The sequence below is a fragment of the Hippoglossus stenolepis genome, chromosome 9 (genome assembly GCF_022539355.2).
Source record: "Hippoglossus stenolepis isolate QCI-W04-F060 chromosome 9, HSTE1.2, whole genome shotgun sequence".
NCBI lineage: Eukaryota > Metazoa > Chordata > Actinopteri > Pleuronectiformes > Pleuronectidae > Hippoglossus > Hippoglossus stenolepis.
In genome coordinates, this window is record NC_061491.1 from 28,685,049 (window position 1) to 28,703,370 (window position 18,322).

An 18,322-nucleotide genomic window follows, 5' to 3' on the forward strand; every position below is an offset into this window, starting at 1 on the left:
CCCCTGTGTCTCTGTGCGGCATGACGTCATCTGTGTGCGTCACTTCCACGCAGGCCTCGGTTCCAAGCGACGCGCCCGGAGTTGTCATCGTTCACCGGGAGAGGCGAAGGGCATCCGGGATACCGGCCGAGCGCGGAGCCGCGGATCAGCGTTTCTCGAGGTCAGTAACCGCAGCTCGTGTCCGCGGGGAGACGGACACACGCTGTGCTTCCGGTTTGGAGACAATTAAAATCAACCGTTTTCATGAATCTGAGGAAGAAAGAAGCCGTTAGCATGTTAGCCGCGTGTTAGCTTACACAGCCTGTCTGAAGCCCCGTGAGTCCGCAGCTCATCGGGCCGAACACCCGCTGACACCGTCCGGGAAACCACGAAGGAAACGGCTAAAGTTAGCTTCTTCACTTAGCTTCTGTTAGGGAACTTAATTAGCACCCGTCTAACGGCTAGCTAGCGTGCTAATAACTGTTTCTGCTGAGCTAGTCGGCTGATTCCGTCAGCAGCCTGTTAGCTCTGAGGCTAATCTCAGGCTAATCTCAGGCTAATCAGCTGAATAAAAGTGTGTTGATGAACAATCATGTTCCTCTTGACTTGTGAGAGGACACAATGATTGACAGTTTGCGTGGCCAATTAGAACCCGCGGTGGCCAATGTCAGGGCGGAATGTGCTTCAGGCAGCCAATCGGAGCGTGGTGTCGGCAGGTGGGGGGCGGGTCCAGGTCGGAGGGAGGGACAGGGAGTGGAGCGTGAACAAGGTCAAAACACAGAGAGACACGTGACACACTGAAATAACCCGGGTCACAGTTCAGGTGTTTGGATTTAAGAGTCCTGAAGTTCAACTTAACACGAGGTTCGGATCAATGTGGGCGTCGCCGAGTGTCACCCTGAAGAAAACACAGTGCTGTCACTGTGATGTCACAGTGACAGCACTGTGACATCACCTCCACCGCGTCCTGTGAAGCAGCAGCAGCAGGTTGTCGGGTCCCGACTCGTTCAAACAGGAACATGTGGGAACATCCAGGCGAGGGGCGGAGCCTGTAGAGCAGCAGGAGGCGGAGCCTGTAGAGCAGCAGGAGGCCGGACATGACGTATAAACTCTGCTGTGGAAAGATCAGTGTTGTTGTTTACAGCTCATCCACACCGGCGTCGGCCCTCATCACCAAAAGATCTGGAACCTCCTCGTGTTTCCAAGTGGACGTCTTCGTCTTCTACGTGTCCGGCTCCTCTTCTTCATCCTGAGATGTTTGTGTTCCTCCAGTTTCACGTCCGTCACGTGTTAGAAACCTCATCAACACGTCCACTCGCTCTCTGGGAAGCTTCCACACATTGTCCTGCTGTTTCCTCACATGGACTCACTCTGACATGTTACACACATTTCACCAGGAGGCTGCAGGAGAAGATCCAGAACATGTCCAGAGACACTGACTCAGACATCTGTTCTCACATAGAGAACCTGCAGAACGTGTGAGGAACACGTCAGGGTCTGAAAAGAAGAGTTTTTTACTTCTGTTAACATGTTAGCAGCTCTTGACCCTTTTCTTCTGGTTTTTAAAACCTGCGTCTGATGCTTTTATGTATTTCTCTCTTTCTGTCTCAGGCTGAACAAACTCTTCTCATCTCATCTGTACGTTCATGAAAAGATAACTTTTCCCAGTCAGGAATAAGTTTCACTTTCACATCTGAACATGTGTTGAACCGTTTACGTTGGCAATGAGTTTGTTTTCCGGGTAGAACCAGATCCGGAGGTCCAGGTCAGGTTCTCCCTCTTCTCCTCCTGTTCTTTCATTGTTGTACCAGCAGCTCAGTGAAAAGTAACAGGAACCCTCAGGTTTTAACTAAACATCCTGGTCACATCATGTTTTAAACCTGAGTCAAAGCCATTCTCTCTCCTGATGAGCGTGTCCGAGTCTCCCTCTCTAACTCAGTGTCTCTCTCTCTCTCAGTGGACAGACGGACCAGTGGACTTTGGACTCTCAGTGGACAGTGGACTCTCTGTCCTGGTTGTGACCTTGTGGAGTTTTATTTCCTTCCGTTCTGAAGTTGAGGAACGTCCGGCCCGTCGGACTGACCACCACTTCTGTGTGTGTGGTACTTTAAGGACTGCTTATGCATCGTTTAAGGACTTGTGCGGCGCGGTTGCGTCCGCTCACCGCCTCGCAGGCGGCTCAGACTGTTGGCCAGCAGCGGCCAATCACAGTTGCCTTCACAGGCGGCACAAGGACGTTTCAGCCAATTAGGTGCTACTCAGCACCTGTGGCCTCTGAGCCGTTCCTGAACGGGACGAGCTCCAACTACGTGGAGGAGATGTACTACGCCTGGTTGGAGAACCCAAAGAGTGTTCACAAGGTAAGGAGCAGTTGAGCCCCCTGCTGGTGCGGAGGATGAATAGCAGAACCATTACAAGGTGTTTTCAGACAAACTCTGGGAGTTATTTAGAAAATTGGGTTCATACATTAACATATGAAGTTCCAGAAAATTTCTGAACCAACTGAGTCAGACATTTGATTTCTCACATACAGAAGCTCCAGAACATTTCAGGAACATGTGCAGGTCTGTCAGCTGCTGTGCTGATTAAATGTTTCTGTTAAACATAATTCAAAAAGCTTTGGCTACACTTCAGAAATATGAATAAACCACCTCGCAAAAATTCTTTCTCCAAACTAGAAGGATGTTAAAACAACAATCCTGGATCTTCACATTTTTGTGGATCATCAAAATTTAACAAATTCTTTTTGAGTCTTGACCCCATGACTCCACAAAATCTCATAGAAATCATTTAGTTTTTTAATAATCCTGCTGACTGTCCGGCAAATGGAAATTAAAACATAACGTGAGGAAATAAAGTGTTCTTTCTTTAATCATATTAATAAAATGTATTTGATTATATTAAACTGAGCACAAGCTCCAGATGTAGAATACAAAACATTTTCATTTTCCTGATCATTTTCCTGATCATTTTCCTGATCATTGTCTGCGGGTGATAGAAGGTAATCGTGTCTCCTCAGACCGACCTACAGACGGAGGTCGTTCTAATGTTTTGCAGATCAGTTTTTAGGAACATCAGCTGCTTAAAGGTTCAGTGTGTAGCATGTAGTGACATCTAGTGGTGAAGTGTCATGTTGCAGCTGAATACCCCTCACCCCTCACCCCCTCCTCCAAACATGAAAGAGAACCTGTGGCAGCTTCAGTCGTCATAAAGATCCAAAAGGTTTAGTTTGTCCAGTCTGGGCTACTGTAAAAAACATGGCTGCCTCCGTAGAGAGGAGCTGCTCCTGATGTAACTATAGAGTATTTAAATATAGAGACTTTAAATATAGAGTATTTAAACGTAACGTTTTAAAACGTAAAGGACTCATTCTAGGGTAAAGAAAATTAGTACAATTTAGATGAAACACAGAGAGAAACTTCTTAACGATGGTGAGGACTCGACTCACAACAGGACATGTACTACTGTGTGTGTACAAATACACTCTGTGTGTGTTTTGTAGTTAATCAGCAGTTTTATTCATGCGACCTCAGGTTTAGAGCAGCGGTGCCATGAAGGTGCCACAGCAGGTTAGAGGCAGCGCCCCCTAAAGGAGGTGTTTTCAGTGATCCGTCTTCAGGGTCACATTTGAACTGAGGGTTGAAGGACAGACGAGCTAATTATACCTCTGTCACATGACACAGTTTGACTGAGTGAAGGAGCGGACTGAAAAAAATCTGCAGAATTCCGTGCGTGCGTGTGTGTGTGTGTGTGTGTGTTTTATGTCACACTTGTTATGTAACGTTCAGACTGTGTGACCTTGCTGTTAGCAGCTTAGCAAACTAGCTGAGAGCTGCACAGCAGGACTGGACACACACACACACACACTGTAATGATATTGATGAATATCAACATGAAGCAGCTATGATCCTTTATCGAGGCGTGAAACCAACAAACATCACTGAGCAGGATTAACTCATTAAATACAGTCACACCGATCAGATCTGTACGACGAGGTGGAGCTGTTACCGACAGGAAGTGTTACCGACAGGAAGTGTTACCGACAGGAAGTGTTAGCGACGCTTTGTGTTCACCGCTGGTAGTCGAGTCATGTGACTGATGAGAACCAATCAGGAAGAGAACGTCTCTGTCATCGTTTATTAAAGTCTCAGTTTCTGTTCAGACTGAAACTCAAACCCAGAGTTTTCAAACTGACACGAGACCAGTTTACACAAGTCTCTGATCCAGAGGCTGGAAAACTCCAGCCGGCGTAACCATAGCAACAGCCACCGTCAGTACGGTTGGGTATTGTTTAAATTTTATCGATTCTGGTTCTTATCGATTCCCCATTTCGATTCCAAAATGTTTTAAAAATATCTTTATAGGACCGAAGCACAGTAGCTGTGGTAACACCTAGTGGTCGACAGGCAACATTACAAAAGAAACCCCACACAACTCATCTCAGACTCGATGTCTTTAACTGTGTTTGTGTTGTATATATTTGTGGATAATTAGTAGAAGAAACTGTTCTAATGTCGCTGTAAACTAATGTTACATCAATAATTGTCAACTTTAAGATCTGTGATGAATAATAATCTCATATATTCTTTAACAACACAGTGGAAATCAGTAGCAGTTGAGCCATTTGTGGATGATAAAGTTTTGAGCTGCTTGTTGTACGTCTTCTTTTATACAAGTCGTGTTCGTCAGCTTTCCCTTGAATGTCAGTGAGAACGCTGTGTTTGTAACTGAGTCTCAGTTCCCAACCCCAACCGTCAGGTTCCACCTCGTCGTCGCTCCAAGGAAATAAATCCCTGCTCCGACTTTTCACCGTCACTGTTCCTATTTCCTGTAGCTAAGCAACCAATTGCAGAGTAGAACATCTACTTCAGGTGGACAGAGGTTATTTCTGATGTGGAGGTAAAACGCTCTTCTGGACGGAGGTGAATTTCATTTTAAAACTAAAACATTAGGGTGGATGTCTGAGACTTTGTAGTTGTGCAGTCATGGAGTTGTGCAGTCATGGAGTTGTGCAGTCATGTGGTGTTGGCATGTGGTTTGCCTTCCACCAGTCTGAGTCATCCTGCAGCTCTAATTGTTCCCAGAACAAAGTGGAGGGAGTTTCCTGCAAACTGAGCGTCAGCTGAGCGTTTGTTTAAGAGACAGAAAATCTCAATGAACGTCTCCATTTTGTATCTTTGTCAGAACAAACGTCAAATTCTCTGCAGGTGGTGAAGGAAAATGTTTTTTAGAGAAGAGAACTGGAGGTGAAGAGCTGATCCCTTTTAGAAAGATAGAATAAGTAAGATCCAGAAAATGTCCAGAGACACCGACTCAGACATTTGTTCTCACGTAGAGAACCTGCAGAACATGTGAGGAACACGTGTGTGGTTCATGTCTGAAAACAGCTTTAGTGTGATACTGTCACACATTCTGCTCCTCTGTTTTATTTCTGTGGTTATTAACATGAACATGTTCTCATTCCTCCTCCCTTCAGTCGTGGGATGTGTTTTTCCGCAACGCCAACGCCGGCGCTCCTCCCGGTGCAGCCTACCAGTCTCCTCTGGGTCTGTCTGCGGCCTCGTCGAGCCTCGTCGCTCCTCAGCTCTCGTCTCTGGTTGGAGCTCAGCCTAACGTGGAGAAGCTGGTGGAGGATCACCTCGCCGTCCAGTCGCTCATCAGGGCGTACCAGGTAGCCGCTGATTTGGTGAAATGTTGTCATCAATATTTCTGGATCCCTGATAGATAATCAATGATTGATATTGTGACAATTAACTTGTTTTTTCCTACAGAAAGTCCCTTAACATGGAGCTCATTAGCGCCACCGTCTGACCACTGAAAACACTGTTTACAATGTTTTTTTATGGTATTTTACAGTGTTTCCCATTGTTTAATCTCAACTGTTTTTACTCTTCTCATAATAACATCAACCTGAATTTATTAATAACAAGTTTTGACCCGTGTTGAGAGACGTTGATTCCAGGTGTCGTTACTGGAGGTCGTCACAGGTCACATGTTACCTGTGACGTTAACACGACAAAGACGCAGGTAAGTATCGAACAATACCAAACAAAATAAGAAAGATAAAACTCGACCTTTTCAGAGTCACTTCACTTCAACATCTTAACAAAGTTAACATTTCAATCAAAAGGTGTCATGTGATCCAGGTCTGACTCTTTAAAAAGTCAGCAAATAATAATTCACATTTCTAACTTAACTTTTTTAAATCTTATCTTACAAACAAAGAAAAAAATCAAGCATTAAACTGAAACATAAAGGATTACAATACAAAAGCAACACGTTCTTTTTACACTCAGACACAGTTTGAACTCACTCGTGAAATCAGCAGTTTACTTATGGAAAGTCTGAATCGCTGATTAACGTGAAGTAGCACAAACAGTAACAGCTAAACTAGCGTGAGCTATTCAGAAAATATATTTAAACATAACTCAATGTGAAGGGTTAGAATACTAATGTGTTGAAAGAGGAAGTGACCTCACATTATACTAATATTTATATTAAGAAGAAGAATTCCATCATTGGCTTATTATTGGTCACATGAAGGATAAACATTAACATCTGACCTCTGCAGCAGAAATATTGCTCCGCTAAAAGGTTCTGTTAGTCAATAAACCATAATAAATGATAAAAGCATGTCCATAAACACATAAAACATAATGATCTATAACATTTCTAAATATAAACTAAATAGTTATTTGAGATATGAACATTTAAAATACTTGAGATATGAAAATCTTTCTCTGCTCCTCTCCGACTCTCTGGAGCCGCCGCACGTTATGTTTTTCACCACACGTAATAAATGTTATGACATCATAACGACCCGATGAGGTCGAAGACCAGGATGTAAAAATCTCTCATATTTAGCCTCGACAGTGATTGTACAACAAAGGCAGCGTTACCATAGCAACAGACAAACGATTATTATTAAACGTCAAATTTGCATCAAACCTCATGCGCGTGTGACCTGTGAGGACTCCCAGTCGTCAGGGCCGTCTGTGTGTGATAACCTGGTGTGTGTGTGTCCGTGTGTGTGTCTGTCTGTGTGTGTGTCTGTGTGTTTAGGTGATGGGGCATCATAATGCTCAGCTGGATCCTCTGGGAATCAGCTGTGTGAATTTTGATGATGCTCCGGTGAATACCGGCTTCCAGGACGTCGGTGAGAACGACAAAACAAACAAACAAACAAAACCTGTGTGTTAATGTTGCTCTTCCCTCCCACCCCCCCTCTCTCTCTCTCCTCTTCTTCCTCCTTATGTTGAATCTCTCACTTTCTCTTCCTCCCTGCTCTCGTCAAACGCTCCTTTCCTTTCTTCAAATCTTGTTTCGATGTGGATCTTTTTCCGCTCCGTCCTGCTTCTCATCCACTCACTTCTCCACATCCTCCCGCCTCTCTCTTTCCCTTCTGTCGTTGCATTGTGCTTCCTCCTCCTCACCCTCTCCTTCATTTCATTCAATCCTCCTCTTCCTCCTCTTCCTCCTCTTCCCGGGTGGGATCTCTGCTGTTGTCACTCCCCTGTAGATCCGAGGGCACCATGTGGCCCAGTTGGACCCTCTCGGGATCATGGACGCCGATCTGGACTCGTATGTCCCCACTGATATTATCACCTCCTCCGACAAACTGGGTGAGGAGCTAACCCCTGAGAATGTCCCCTCGTTCCCCTGGTGTCTCTCTCTCTGTCTCGCAGGCCGTCTCCTTCTAGAACTCACCGATCATCAGAGGAACGTTTGGTCAAGTTTCCTGTGTTGGGAGTTTTTCTGAAACTTTGTCTTGGAGCTCAAACCTTCTTGTACATTGAGAGATTTTTTTTAATCCAATGAATGTTCATAAAACTCAAGCTGGAGTTTAGGGCTGCATGATATATCGAAAATGTATCATCATTGCGATATATGTATTACAAAAGACGGCTTGAACTGAATTAAAGATACTCAGATCTGTTACGTCCCTAAGAGGCCTATGGGATGAGGGACAAACAAGTGACCAGCAGGGTCGTCAAGGAAAATCAAGTATTTTATTAAAGAACGTAAAATATGCACAAAACGGTCTTCACAGAACTGAAGAGGGAATAAACCAACAAAGAACAATCAACTGAAAACAATCTCCAACAAACTGAAGATGAACCAGGACAGCAAAAGAGCACTAACAACAGTTCATCTAAAGAGTTCAACTAGACCCAATACTGCACTGTTCACTGAGCAAGACACACGTCCCACACGGCCGCTTGGCCACCGGCCTCACCTGAAGCTCAGGGTGTCCTGCCTCTCCCTGATTCCAGAGAGGCTTCAGCTGAATGGAGCAAACACCTGGAGCAGCTGAGAGGGAGAAACACTGAACAGATCTTTGACTCTGGCTTTTTGCGTGCGCTCTGTTTGTCTTGATGCGGTGGGCGCAGCGCCTAGCTTGAATGACGGAGAAACAGAGAGGAGCATTAAAGACAGAGCCGCTAAAAGCTGTAAACATCACTTTTCACAAACATTTATTTTTGTCATTGAGCTGACGCTTTTATCCAAAGCGACTCACAATAAGTGCATTTAACCATGAGGCAACAAACCAGAACAACAAGAATCAAGTCAGTACATATTCAAGAACATATACTTCACCAAGGGGCTCCACAGCATATGATCAGTCAGTGGAGCTGTGCATGGCTCCCTGGTGTCGGCCCCAGACCTACTGGCCTGTGGCCCTCGGCTGTGGAGCCGTCCGCTACCCGGTGGAATATTTTCAATAAAACCATGTTGTTGGAAAGGAAATAATAATTTATATTTCAGCGTCTGCACAGACCACTCGCTGTATGAGGTCTATAGCAGTGAAACCAAAACAGAAAGACTTTAACACTTTATACTTTACCATTCTTTTATATTTATCGCAAGTCATATAGTCATCGCAATATTCAACAACGTTATCGCGAATCGCATGTTTTCCTATTATCGTGCAGCCCTACCGGAGCTATTTCCAAACCTTGAACGTTCTCACGTACGATAACTTTATCTGAAACTTAATATAAGTTTCTGGATTGTTCTCGTATAAGATGACTATCTGAAACTACAAGAAAATGAACCCTGAAAAAGTGCTGAGTTAAAGGGAATAATTAGAGAAACTTAAACCCTGAATCTGTTTAACACCTTTCTGTGAACTCTACACATCAAATCTCTCTGAAACTTTGAGGAACTGCAAACTGGAACTTTTCTCTGTTATGACAATGAAATGATTTCCAGGCGGAGGAGAAAAAACTAACTAACTAAACTAACAATGAATGTTAGTTTGTGAACCGCTAACCTCGTGTGTGAGCTGTTAGCTTTGTGCTAAGGAGCCGTTAGCCTCGTGCTAACCCTGTGGTTGATGCTGCTCTGACGTGTCTGATCATCACACGTGTTTTGTCGTGTCCTTTTTGGCGGCTGATCGCTGGAGAGAAACTCCACGCTAACTGTGTCCCTGCTGGTCTTTAAGAAGTCGCTGTTCTTCAGCCGTTATGTTATAAGAGGAGAATGTAAAACCAGATCAAAAGTACGTATTGAAGTGAAAACAATTCCGAGAAAGTAAATAATAGAATAAATATAATAAAAGTAAATGTGTGTAACACAGTCTGAGACGTGCACCAGACAAACTGAAATTCTTCTGATTTAGTTTTATGAATAAATCTATAGAAGTAAATCAGTTGTTTTTCAGTTAAACTCATAGAAAGATGTGAGGACCTGCTCTCCAGCCACTAACCATAACTAACTACCCATCACCAGCTTCAACTAACTGTCTCCTGTCAGAAGGGAAAAGAATCTGACATCACTAACCGTGCGACGCTCAGCTTCCAGTTCTCTACTTGAACACCAGAGGGAGCTGCAGCCACAGACTGTGAGACATGGCATGTGTAGTTTTTCAGTTTATAGTACAAACAGGGGACGTCTGTGTTGTGTCCCTGGAGCTCAGGAGTTAGTCTGGTCCCTGTGACCTGTGAAAACAGCTTCCTGACTGTGGGTTGGTTGGTTCCTGCTTCTCTTTACCCTCAGCATGGTGTTGACAGCATCCGTCTCCATCACCTCTGTCCTGATTCAAAACAAACTCAATGTTCCTGTGAAGGATCAAATTAGACGATGGTGGAGACGTCAAGGTGCCGGCGCTGGTGTGTGGCTCTGATTTAGCTGCGGGGGTCATGCTGCTGCTGATGTGAATTGTCGGGTTGAGCCGGGTCGTAGGTCACTAACAGTGTCCGGGTATCTCTCCCCTTTGCTGCCCCCTAATGGCCACCCTTCCAGACTTGGCGGTTTTCAAGGAGAGGCTGAGAGTCCTAACGGTAGGAGGTACGAGAACCATGAGGATGCTGCTGTGAAGCCAGCTGTGGACCTGTAGTGGTGTTTTCTGTGCGGTAGTGAGCAGGTCACGTGTGCAGGAGTGTCAGGAGACGAGGAACAGATGCTGCTGCAGCGGTGAAGGTCGCCGGTCACAGCGGCATCGACCTCTGACTCCTGCACTCGCGCACACGTCTCTGCACTTGAAGGACAGGAGGATAAAGAGACGTTTCATGTGGTTCAGTGTCTTCACTCTTATTTAAACAATGAGACAACGTAACATCTAATGTTCCTCTGGTATTTTGTAGGAATATTTTCTAGATGTTTCTTTTATTTCTGCATCGTATATTTGAACGTTCCTGTCACATCAGGTCTGTCTCATTTCAGACATTGAACCATGGTGAAATATCCCTTTAAGGTCACAGGAGGCATCAGAGGAAAATCAGAATCACTTGATCAAATGGACAGTTCACTGTGTTTCTTACAGACGACCACGTTCTGTCTCCGTCCCTCTGACGACCTCTGATTGTCTCCTGCGTGTTCTGGTCCGTGTAGTCAGCTCTTATTGCTCCCAGCTGCTGATAGCGCCCCCCTCTGCCCAGTAAACAGTAGAACAGGTAGTGTGGTTCTCTGATGAACGAGTCGTCTCAGAAAACTCTATTAACTCACTCACCTCACTTTCTTTCTCTTTATCTCCGCTGGTTTTAATCTGTCAGTTCTTTCAGTTTTTTGCTTCTGATGTTATTTCATTAGTGTGACGATTGTAGATCAGCAGCACTAACAGCTCTCTGTAGCTCTAACGATGTAAACTGTTCAATATATTACAAATGTTATTGATTATTCCTTATCTGCAGTTATATATATATATATATATATATATATATATATATATATATATATATATATATATATATCATATATAAAACCTCAAAATACTCTCACATCTGTTTACAGTGCGTTATAAACCAGAGTTTAATGTTTATAGAAGTGACGACGTGTCCTCAGTGAGGTTGCGCGGCAGCTGTGTGAGTGTGTGTCTGTCTTGTAGTTGTGCGTTAACTGACTTGTTTTGGTTGATGTGTTCCAGAGTCCGAGTGCGACTCACAGTTTAGTGTCACTGCAGACGAAGTGGTAAACACCACAGCAGCCTGATTGTGTCTGTGTTCGTCTCAGCTGCGATTTGTGTTTGTCTTGCGGAGATGAAGAGTGACGCTTCTCCTCCTGCGAGGGGGGGGTGTGAGTCAGTGTTGAGCAGCGTTGTCCTGCCTGTTGAATTTAGGGAGACTTATTTTTGATTGGCCAGCTTCTGTCAGTGGTTTGGTTGGTGTGAAGAGGAGCTTTGTGATTGGCTGAACCAGCTGTCAGTACGTCCTGTGTGTTTTCGTTGTGTTGTTGAATTGAAGGACGCAGTGAAGATGTTATTCTGAAACTGATCTGTTCAACTTTATTTCCTCCAAACATCACATCTGACACAAACTCACACACAACATCCTCCTGGTCCGACGGCCTCCAGGTGTTCATGAGTCCACAGGAGCGTCGCCGTCTTCTGCTGATCTCCACCTCGCACCTCAGAACTTTCTGACTCACTGATTGTCTGATGTTTGATATTTTAAGAAATAGCGAAGTAAATGTTGTTATTTTCACACCGAGTTTTCTTCAGAATTTTAAAATACATCTGAGGAAAATGTTGACATTCAACCGTCTTAACCACTTTAACACCGATCACGCCGTAACGTGATTTCCCAAGTCGTAACCATGAGCTGGCGTCTGTCTCTGGATCTGTCCTCTCTCTTTCATAACATCTGTCTCATATCCTGTTTGGTTTATAAATAAAGGATTGAATGTCCATAACCGTCCATCACCATGTCACCCGCTGCTGTCATGACCCATCGCTGCTCTCTGTGGTCAAGACTTTCATTTGGTTTTATTGAAATTAAGGACAAGCAGCAGGATCATGTCCTCTCAGCTTGTTGTCCAGGAGACCAGCGCTGATTAACAGGGGTCAGCAGAGGTCAACCAATCATCAAGGAGCTTGTAAATGTTGAGGATGTTGGCCTGTGGCGTCAGAATCTTTCTAGATGTTTTCAGACCTGAAGTCCTGACATGTTCCTCACATGTTGTGGAGGTTGTGCTGCTTCTTCACAAGAGAAACACAAACTCCAGAAAATGTCCAGTCACTATTTTACAGAGTCCATGTGTGAAAACTGAATTTGAATCAGGTATTGAAATCAGCCCCACATCAGCTTAAACCACCTCAGGGACCATCTTTGTCCATAGATGTGTCCTCTAGTGTTGTCAGTGTCCCTCCGTCCTGCTGCCGTCCACACTCTCTCCTCAACATTAACCAGACCAGAATCAGTCGAGCCTCCAGAAACCTGTGACCTCAGCTCTGGTCTCCTCTTCTTTACAACTCTTAAGATATTAGAGATGTTTCTGTCCCAGTTTGTAGTTATTGATCAGGTTCATGTGATGACTTCTAATTGTTTCAGATTAACGACAGTAACGTCTTTTATTCTTTCATTTTCATCACCTTGTCCTTCGTCACCAACTGAACCTGCTGCATGTGCGTGTGCGTGCGCGTGTGTCACCCACTGCCTCCATCCGTCAACCTGTCCTCACCTCCTCCTTCCCTCTGTTTGCTCCTCCTGTCCTGTGGTGCATCATGGGACATGTAGGTTTCTACGGTCTGAATGAGTCTGACCTGGACAAAGTGTTCCGTCTGCCCACCACCACCTTCATCGGAGCTTCGGAGACTGCCCTCCCCCTGAAGGAGATCATCAGCCGCCTGGAGGTGAATTTGATTTAATTTGGATAATTTCTCAGAGTTTATAGACATAATGTTCAGCTACTCCCATTATTAGTTTTACAAAGATCAATATACTAGCTGATGGATTTTATGATGAAGGAAATACAGTCAGTGTTTGTCAAACCTCAAGAAAACTCCTCTGGGAGGCTTGTAAATTTAAATTTAAGTGTTATATTCAGGTTTGGTTGAGCCTTAAACAATAATAAACTTTATTTATACTTATACAGTCACGTGTTCATGTTTGAAACATGATAAAAATCAGATCATATAGATAATAATCTGCAGTGCTGACAAGGGCTGGGGCGACGCCTTCGTAAGGAAGGTGGCTGCGCACAGAAAAAGCATAGACTCACCTGAAGAGAATAAAACCCCCGCGATCATCTACCATATGATCGTAGACCGCCAATAGGTGGACCACGGGCGGGAATGGACCCAGAAGCCGCTCTATACGGACTGCCCTCGTGCTGACGCTGTGTTGTGTGTGTGTGTTGTGCATCCAGATGTCGTACTGTCAGCACATCGGAGTGGAGTTCATGTTCATCAACGACCTGGACCAGTGTCAGTGGATCAGACAGAAGTTTGAGACTCCAGGAGTGATGCAGTTCACTTTGGAGGAGAAGAGGACGCTGCTCGCCCGCATGATCCGCTCCACCAGGTAAACAACACAACATTACACTAAATAACACGACATGACCGGACACACTCAGTGAAGCCAATGCAGAAGTTCCTGAAACCTGTCTTCTGTGTGCTGACCAGCAGGGGGCGACTCCTCTGGTAGTTTCTATAGAAAGTGACTTCTCACTTTATAACGTCAGTAAACATTCAGGAGTTTCTGTCTCAGTCTCTAGTTTCAAGTCTTCTTCAAACAGCTGATGTTCATTTAGTGAATTATGATCATTTAGAGTCAAACAGACCATAAAGCACCGGGTGTGGGGGATACCACAGTGTGATTGACAGCTGGTACTGTGCAATGGGTGTCAGTCAGGCTCCACCCCCGCTGATTACTTCTGGTTTCAAATAACCAAGATGGCGCTGGACAAAACGGCAGCTCATACAAGAATGGGTGAGGTTACAGTGCCCTGAGACAAGGACGTCTAACGTGTGCGTTTAGGTTCGAGGAGTTCCTGCAGAAGAAGTGGTCTGCAGAGAAGCGTTTTGGTCTGGAAGGATGTGAGTCTCTGATCCCTGCTCTGAAAACCATCATCGATAAATCGTCCAACGGAGTGGAGAACATCATCATGGGAATGCCTCACAGGTAACACACACACACACACACACCACACACACACACACACACACACACACACACACACACACACACACACACAGTCAGGTGTCCTCATTGTTTGTTGACACCACGTCTCTATGTCTCAGGGGTCGTCTGAATGTTCTGGCCAACGTGATCCGTAAAGAGCTGGAACAGATCTTCTGTCAGTTTGACTCTAAACTGGAAGCAGCTGATGAGGTAAATCCCCGTCGTGTTGTCGTGCTCCTGGTCGTCCTCCCTCAGGTTGAACCGTGTCCACTTTACTTTTCCTCGTCAGGGCTCTGGAGACGTAAAGTACCACTTGGGCATGTACCATCGCCGCATCAACCGCGTGACCGACAGGAACATCACTTTGTCTCTGATGGCTAACCCCTCTCATCTGGAGGCTGTCGACCCGGTCGTCCAGGGCAAGACCAAGGCTGAGCAGTTCTACTGTGGAGACAACGACGGGAACCGGGTGAGACGCAGCGAAGCAGCCTTCTGGGAGTATGGTGTCCACTGAGGGACAAATAAGACCAGATCTTATTTTCCTGTGTGTGTGTGTGTGTGTGTGTGTGTGTGTGTATACAGGTGATGTCCATCCTGATCCACGGAGACGCAGCGTTTGCGGGTCAGGGTATCGTCTATGAGACCTTCCATCTGTCCGACCTGCCGTCGTACACCACGCACGGAACAGTGCACGTTGTTGCCAACAACCAGGTACGATCACAGAGAGTGAAAACACTCGGGTGAACTTCTTAGGGACGAAGCCGTAACCTTTTCTGTTGTCGCCACGCCTGCAGATTGGTTTCACCACAGATCCCCGCATGGCTCGGTCGTCTCCGTACCCGACCGACGTGGCCCGAGTCGTTAACGCTCCCATCTTCCACGTCAACGCCGACGACCCAGAGGCCGTCATTTACGTCTGCAAGGTGGCTGCCGAGTGGAGAGCCACGTTCCACAAGGATGTGGTGGTCGACCTGGTGAGTGCACATGCTGTTCTATCTGTGTGAGTAAAAAGTGTGAGCACCGGAGTGAGACCACGTGTGTGTGTGTGCAGGTTTCTTACCGTCGGATGGGTCACAACGAGATGGACGAGCCGATGTTCACTCAGCCGCTGATGTACAAACAGATCAAGAAGCAGAAACCTGTTCTGCACAAATACGCTGAGAAGCTGATCGCAGAGGGAGCAGTGAGCCGACAGGAGTACGAGGTAACGCTGTTTCCTGTTTCTATAGATTACCTCACAGCTGTTGGACGTCTCAGTCTCCTCAGACCGTCTCTTTGTCTCTAGGAGGAAATCGCTAAGTACGATAAGATCTGCGAGGAGGCGTACGCTCGCTCCAAAGACGAGAAAATCCTCCACATCAAACACTGGCTGGACTCACCATGGCCCGGTGAGTCTTCAGTGACTGTATATAGAGACCATCAAAGATCTGTGACTCTTCTTGAAACCCGTACTCTCCCTGCTGGTCTCAGGTCTGGATGAGGATCAGGTCCTGGTCCCTCGTCCTGGAATCAAACCTTTGACGTCATATTGTTGTTCCTGGTTCTCTGTGAGGTCGTTGATGTCCCGCTCTCTTTGTCTGCAGGTTTTTTCACTCTGGATGGACAACCCAAGACCTTGAGCTGCCCGTCCACTGGACTGACTGAAGAAAACCTGAACCACATTGGACAGATGGCGTCGTCCGTCCCCGTCGAGGACTTCACCATCCACGGAGGTTGGACACGTTGGATCAGTGGCACTAACATTTACAGACGACGTAAAGATGTGGAACGCAGCCTCGTGATGTTTTGTTGTTTCAGGTCTGAGTCGTATCCTGAAGAGTCGAGGTCAGATGGTTCAAAACCGGACGGTGGACTGGGCTCTGGGAGAGTACATGGCGTTCGGATCGCTGCTGCAGGAGGGGATCCACATCCGGCTGTCGGGTCAGGACGTGGAGCGAGGGACGTTCAGGTAAACGGGTCGACCAGAACTTTACCACCTGTAAGTGGAGGTAGAGTCGTTCACAAGACTGACACAGTTTGTCTCCTTTCAGCCACCGTCATCACGTCCTTCACGACCAGAACGTGGACAAGAGGATCTGCATTCCCATGAACCACCTGTCTCCTGACCAGGCGCCGTACACGGTGTGCAACAGCTCGCTGTCGGAGTACGGAGTCCTGGGTCAGTCGGAACTTTCCGTTCTCCTGCATATCGTCTTGTTCCTCGTTGATTCAACCCGTCGTCGTTCTGTTGGTTTCCCCCCCGGTGATTGGATGTGGCCCTTTGTTTGTGTAGGTTTCGAGTTGGGTTTTGCGATGGCGAGTCCGAACGCTCTGATCCTGTGGGAGGCTCAGTTCGGAGATTTCCACAACACGGCTCAGTGCATCATCGACCAGTTCATCTGTCCTGGTCAGGCCAAGTGGGTGAGGCAGAACGGCATCGTGCTGCTGCTGCCACACGGCATGGAGGGCATGGTGAACACACAGACACACACACACACACACACACACACACACACACAAATCATTCTGAATGTTAAGTGTGTGCGTTGATGTTGTTTTCAGGGTCCAGAACATTCTTCAGCTCGTCCAGAGAGATTCCTCCAGATGTGCAACGATGACCCAGATGTCATGCCCGTGAGACACACACACACACACACACACACACACACACACACACACACACACACACAAAGATTCTGTTGTGGTTGTCGTTTCAAATTAAACCTCAACCCCGATCTCTCTCTCTCTCTCTCTCCCTCTCTCTCTCTCTCTCTCTCTCTCTCTCTCTCTCTCTCTCTCTCTCTCTCTCTCTCTCTCTCTCTCTCTCTCTCTCTCTCTCTCTCTCTCTCTCTCTCTCTCTCTCTCTCTCTCTCTCTCTCTCTCTCTCTCTCTTCTCTCTCTCTCTCTCTCTCTCTCTCTCTCTCTTCTCTCTCTCTCTCTCTCTCTCTCTCTCTCTTCTCTCTCTCTCTCTCTCTCTCTCTCCTCTCTCTCTCTCTCTCTCTCTCTCTCTCTCTCAGAGCCTGACGGATGACATTGCCGTGCGTCAGCTCTACGACTGTAACTGGATCGTGGTCAACTGTTCATGTCCTGGAAACTACTTCCACGTCCTCAGACGACAGATCCTGCTGCCGTTCAGGAAGCCGGTGAGACAGACACAGAACTTGGACCTTCGCCAGTTTATATTTTCTCACCTCGTGTGGTTTACAGACTTTTATTTTGTAAATAATCAGCTTCCTGTTTGTTTTAGCTGATCGTCTTCACTCCCAAGTCTCTGCTGCGCCACCCAGAGGCCAGATCGAGCTTTGACGAGATGCTGCCCGGTAACATAATCTTCAACGTTTTCATTCTTTACTTCTTTAAGTTTTTAGACTTGAAGTGTGACCTTCGTCTCCTCCTCTTCCTCAGGAACTCACTTCCAGAGGTTGATCCCAGAACGCGGCTCTGCGTCTGAGCGTCCAGAGGAGGTGAAGAGGTTGATCTTCTGCACGGGGAAGGTTTACTACGAGTTGACCAAAGAGAGGAAGAACCGAGGGATGGAGGGAGACGTGGCCATCGCACGTATAGAGCAGGTACACACACACACACACACCACAACAAACAAACACACAAACAAACAAACAAACAAACACACACACAACTCAGAGTCAACTCTGGATCATCTGTTTTCATCAGTCACATTGATGCTACAAGCTGTCAATCACACTGTGGTATCCACCCCAACACATCCTGTGCTTTAACTCCTCAGGAAAATGTTTCCTGACGTTATAAAGTGAGAAGTCACTTTCTCATAGACTTCTATAGAAACTACCAGTGGAGTCGCCCCCTGCTGGTCAATACATAGAATACAGGTTTTAAGATCTTCAACACTGGCTTCACTTTCAGGACCGAGTCAATCTATCAATCAACTGATAAATCAAACATGAAAATGTCTAAAAACAATCATGTTGTCGACTTGTTTCTGATTTAAGAATCTTTTAATCAAGGAAACAAGTCGTCATGCCTGTGCTTGCACACACACACACACA

At 46.1% G+C, this 18,322-nt stretch overlaps 1 protein-coding gene across 4 annotated transcripts in view; it reads left to right on the plus strand.

Moving 5' to 3' along the window:
• The first annotated feature begins 11 nt into the window (after positions 1-11).
• Positions 12-18,322, plus strand: part of ogdha (oxoglutarate dehydrogenase a) — a 20,641-nt gene continuing 2,330 nt past the window's right edge. The window contains exons 1-22 of one of the 4 annotated variants that reach the window (XM_047341348.1): positions 12-160; positions 1,937-2,339; positions 5,456-5,650; positions 7,499-7,601; positions 10,225-10,269; positions 12,933-13,048; positions 13,564-13,718; positions 14,175-14,318; positions 14,438-14,528; positions 14,608-14,787; positions 14,901-15,029; positions 15,113-15,292; positions 15,370-15,522; positions 15,604-15,706; positions 15,902-16,030; positions 16,116-16,266; positions 16,349-16,476; positions 16,591-16,769; positions 16,860-16,931; positions 17,315-17,440; positions 17,545-17,617; positions 17,703-17,866. In XM_047341348.1, coding sequence (XP_047197304.1) covers positions 2,100-2,339; positions 5,456-5,650; positions 7,499-7,601; positions 10,225-10,269; positions 12,933-13,048; positions 13,564-13,718; positions 14,175-14,318; positions 14,438-14,528; positions 14,608-14,787; positions 14,901-15,029; positions 15,113-15,292; positions 15,370-15,522; positions 15,604-15,706; positions 15,902-16,030; positions 16,116-16,266; positions 16,349-16,476; positions 16,591-16,769; positions 16,860-16,931; positions 17,315-17,440; positions 17,545-17,617; positions 17,703-17,866 — 2,856 coding nt within the window. In that variant the 5' untranslated portion in view covers positions 12-160; positions 1,937-2,099. Of the gene's footprint in view, positions 161-1,936; positions 2,340-5,455; positions 5,651-5,674; positions 7,136-7,498; positions 7,602-10,224; positions 10,270-12,932; positions 13,049-13,563; positions 13,719-14,174; positions 14,319-14,437; positions 14,529-14,607; positions 14,788-14,900; positions 15,030-15,112; positions 15,293-15,369; positions 15,523-15,603; positions 15,707-15,901; positions 16,031-16,115; positions 16,267-16,348; positions 16,477-16,590; positions 16,770-16,859; positions 16,932-17,314; positions 17,441-17,544; positions 17,618-17,702; positions 17,867-18,322 lie in introns of those variants that run through there. The other 3 variants (XM_047341349.1, XM_047341350.1, XM_047341351.1) reach the window with 3 other exon arrangements.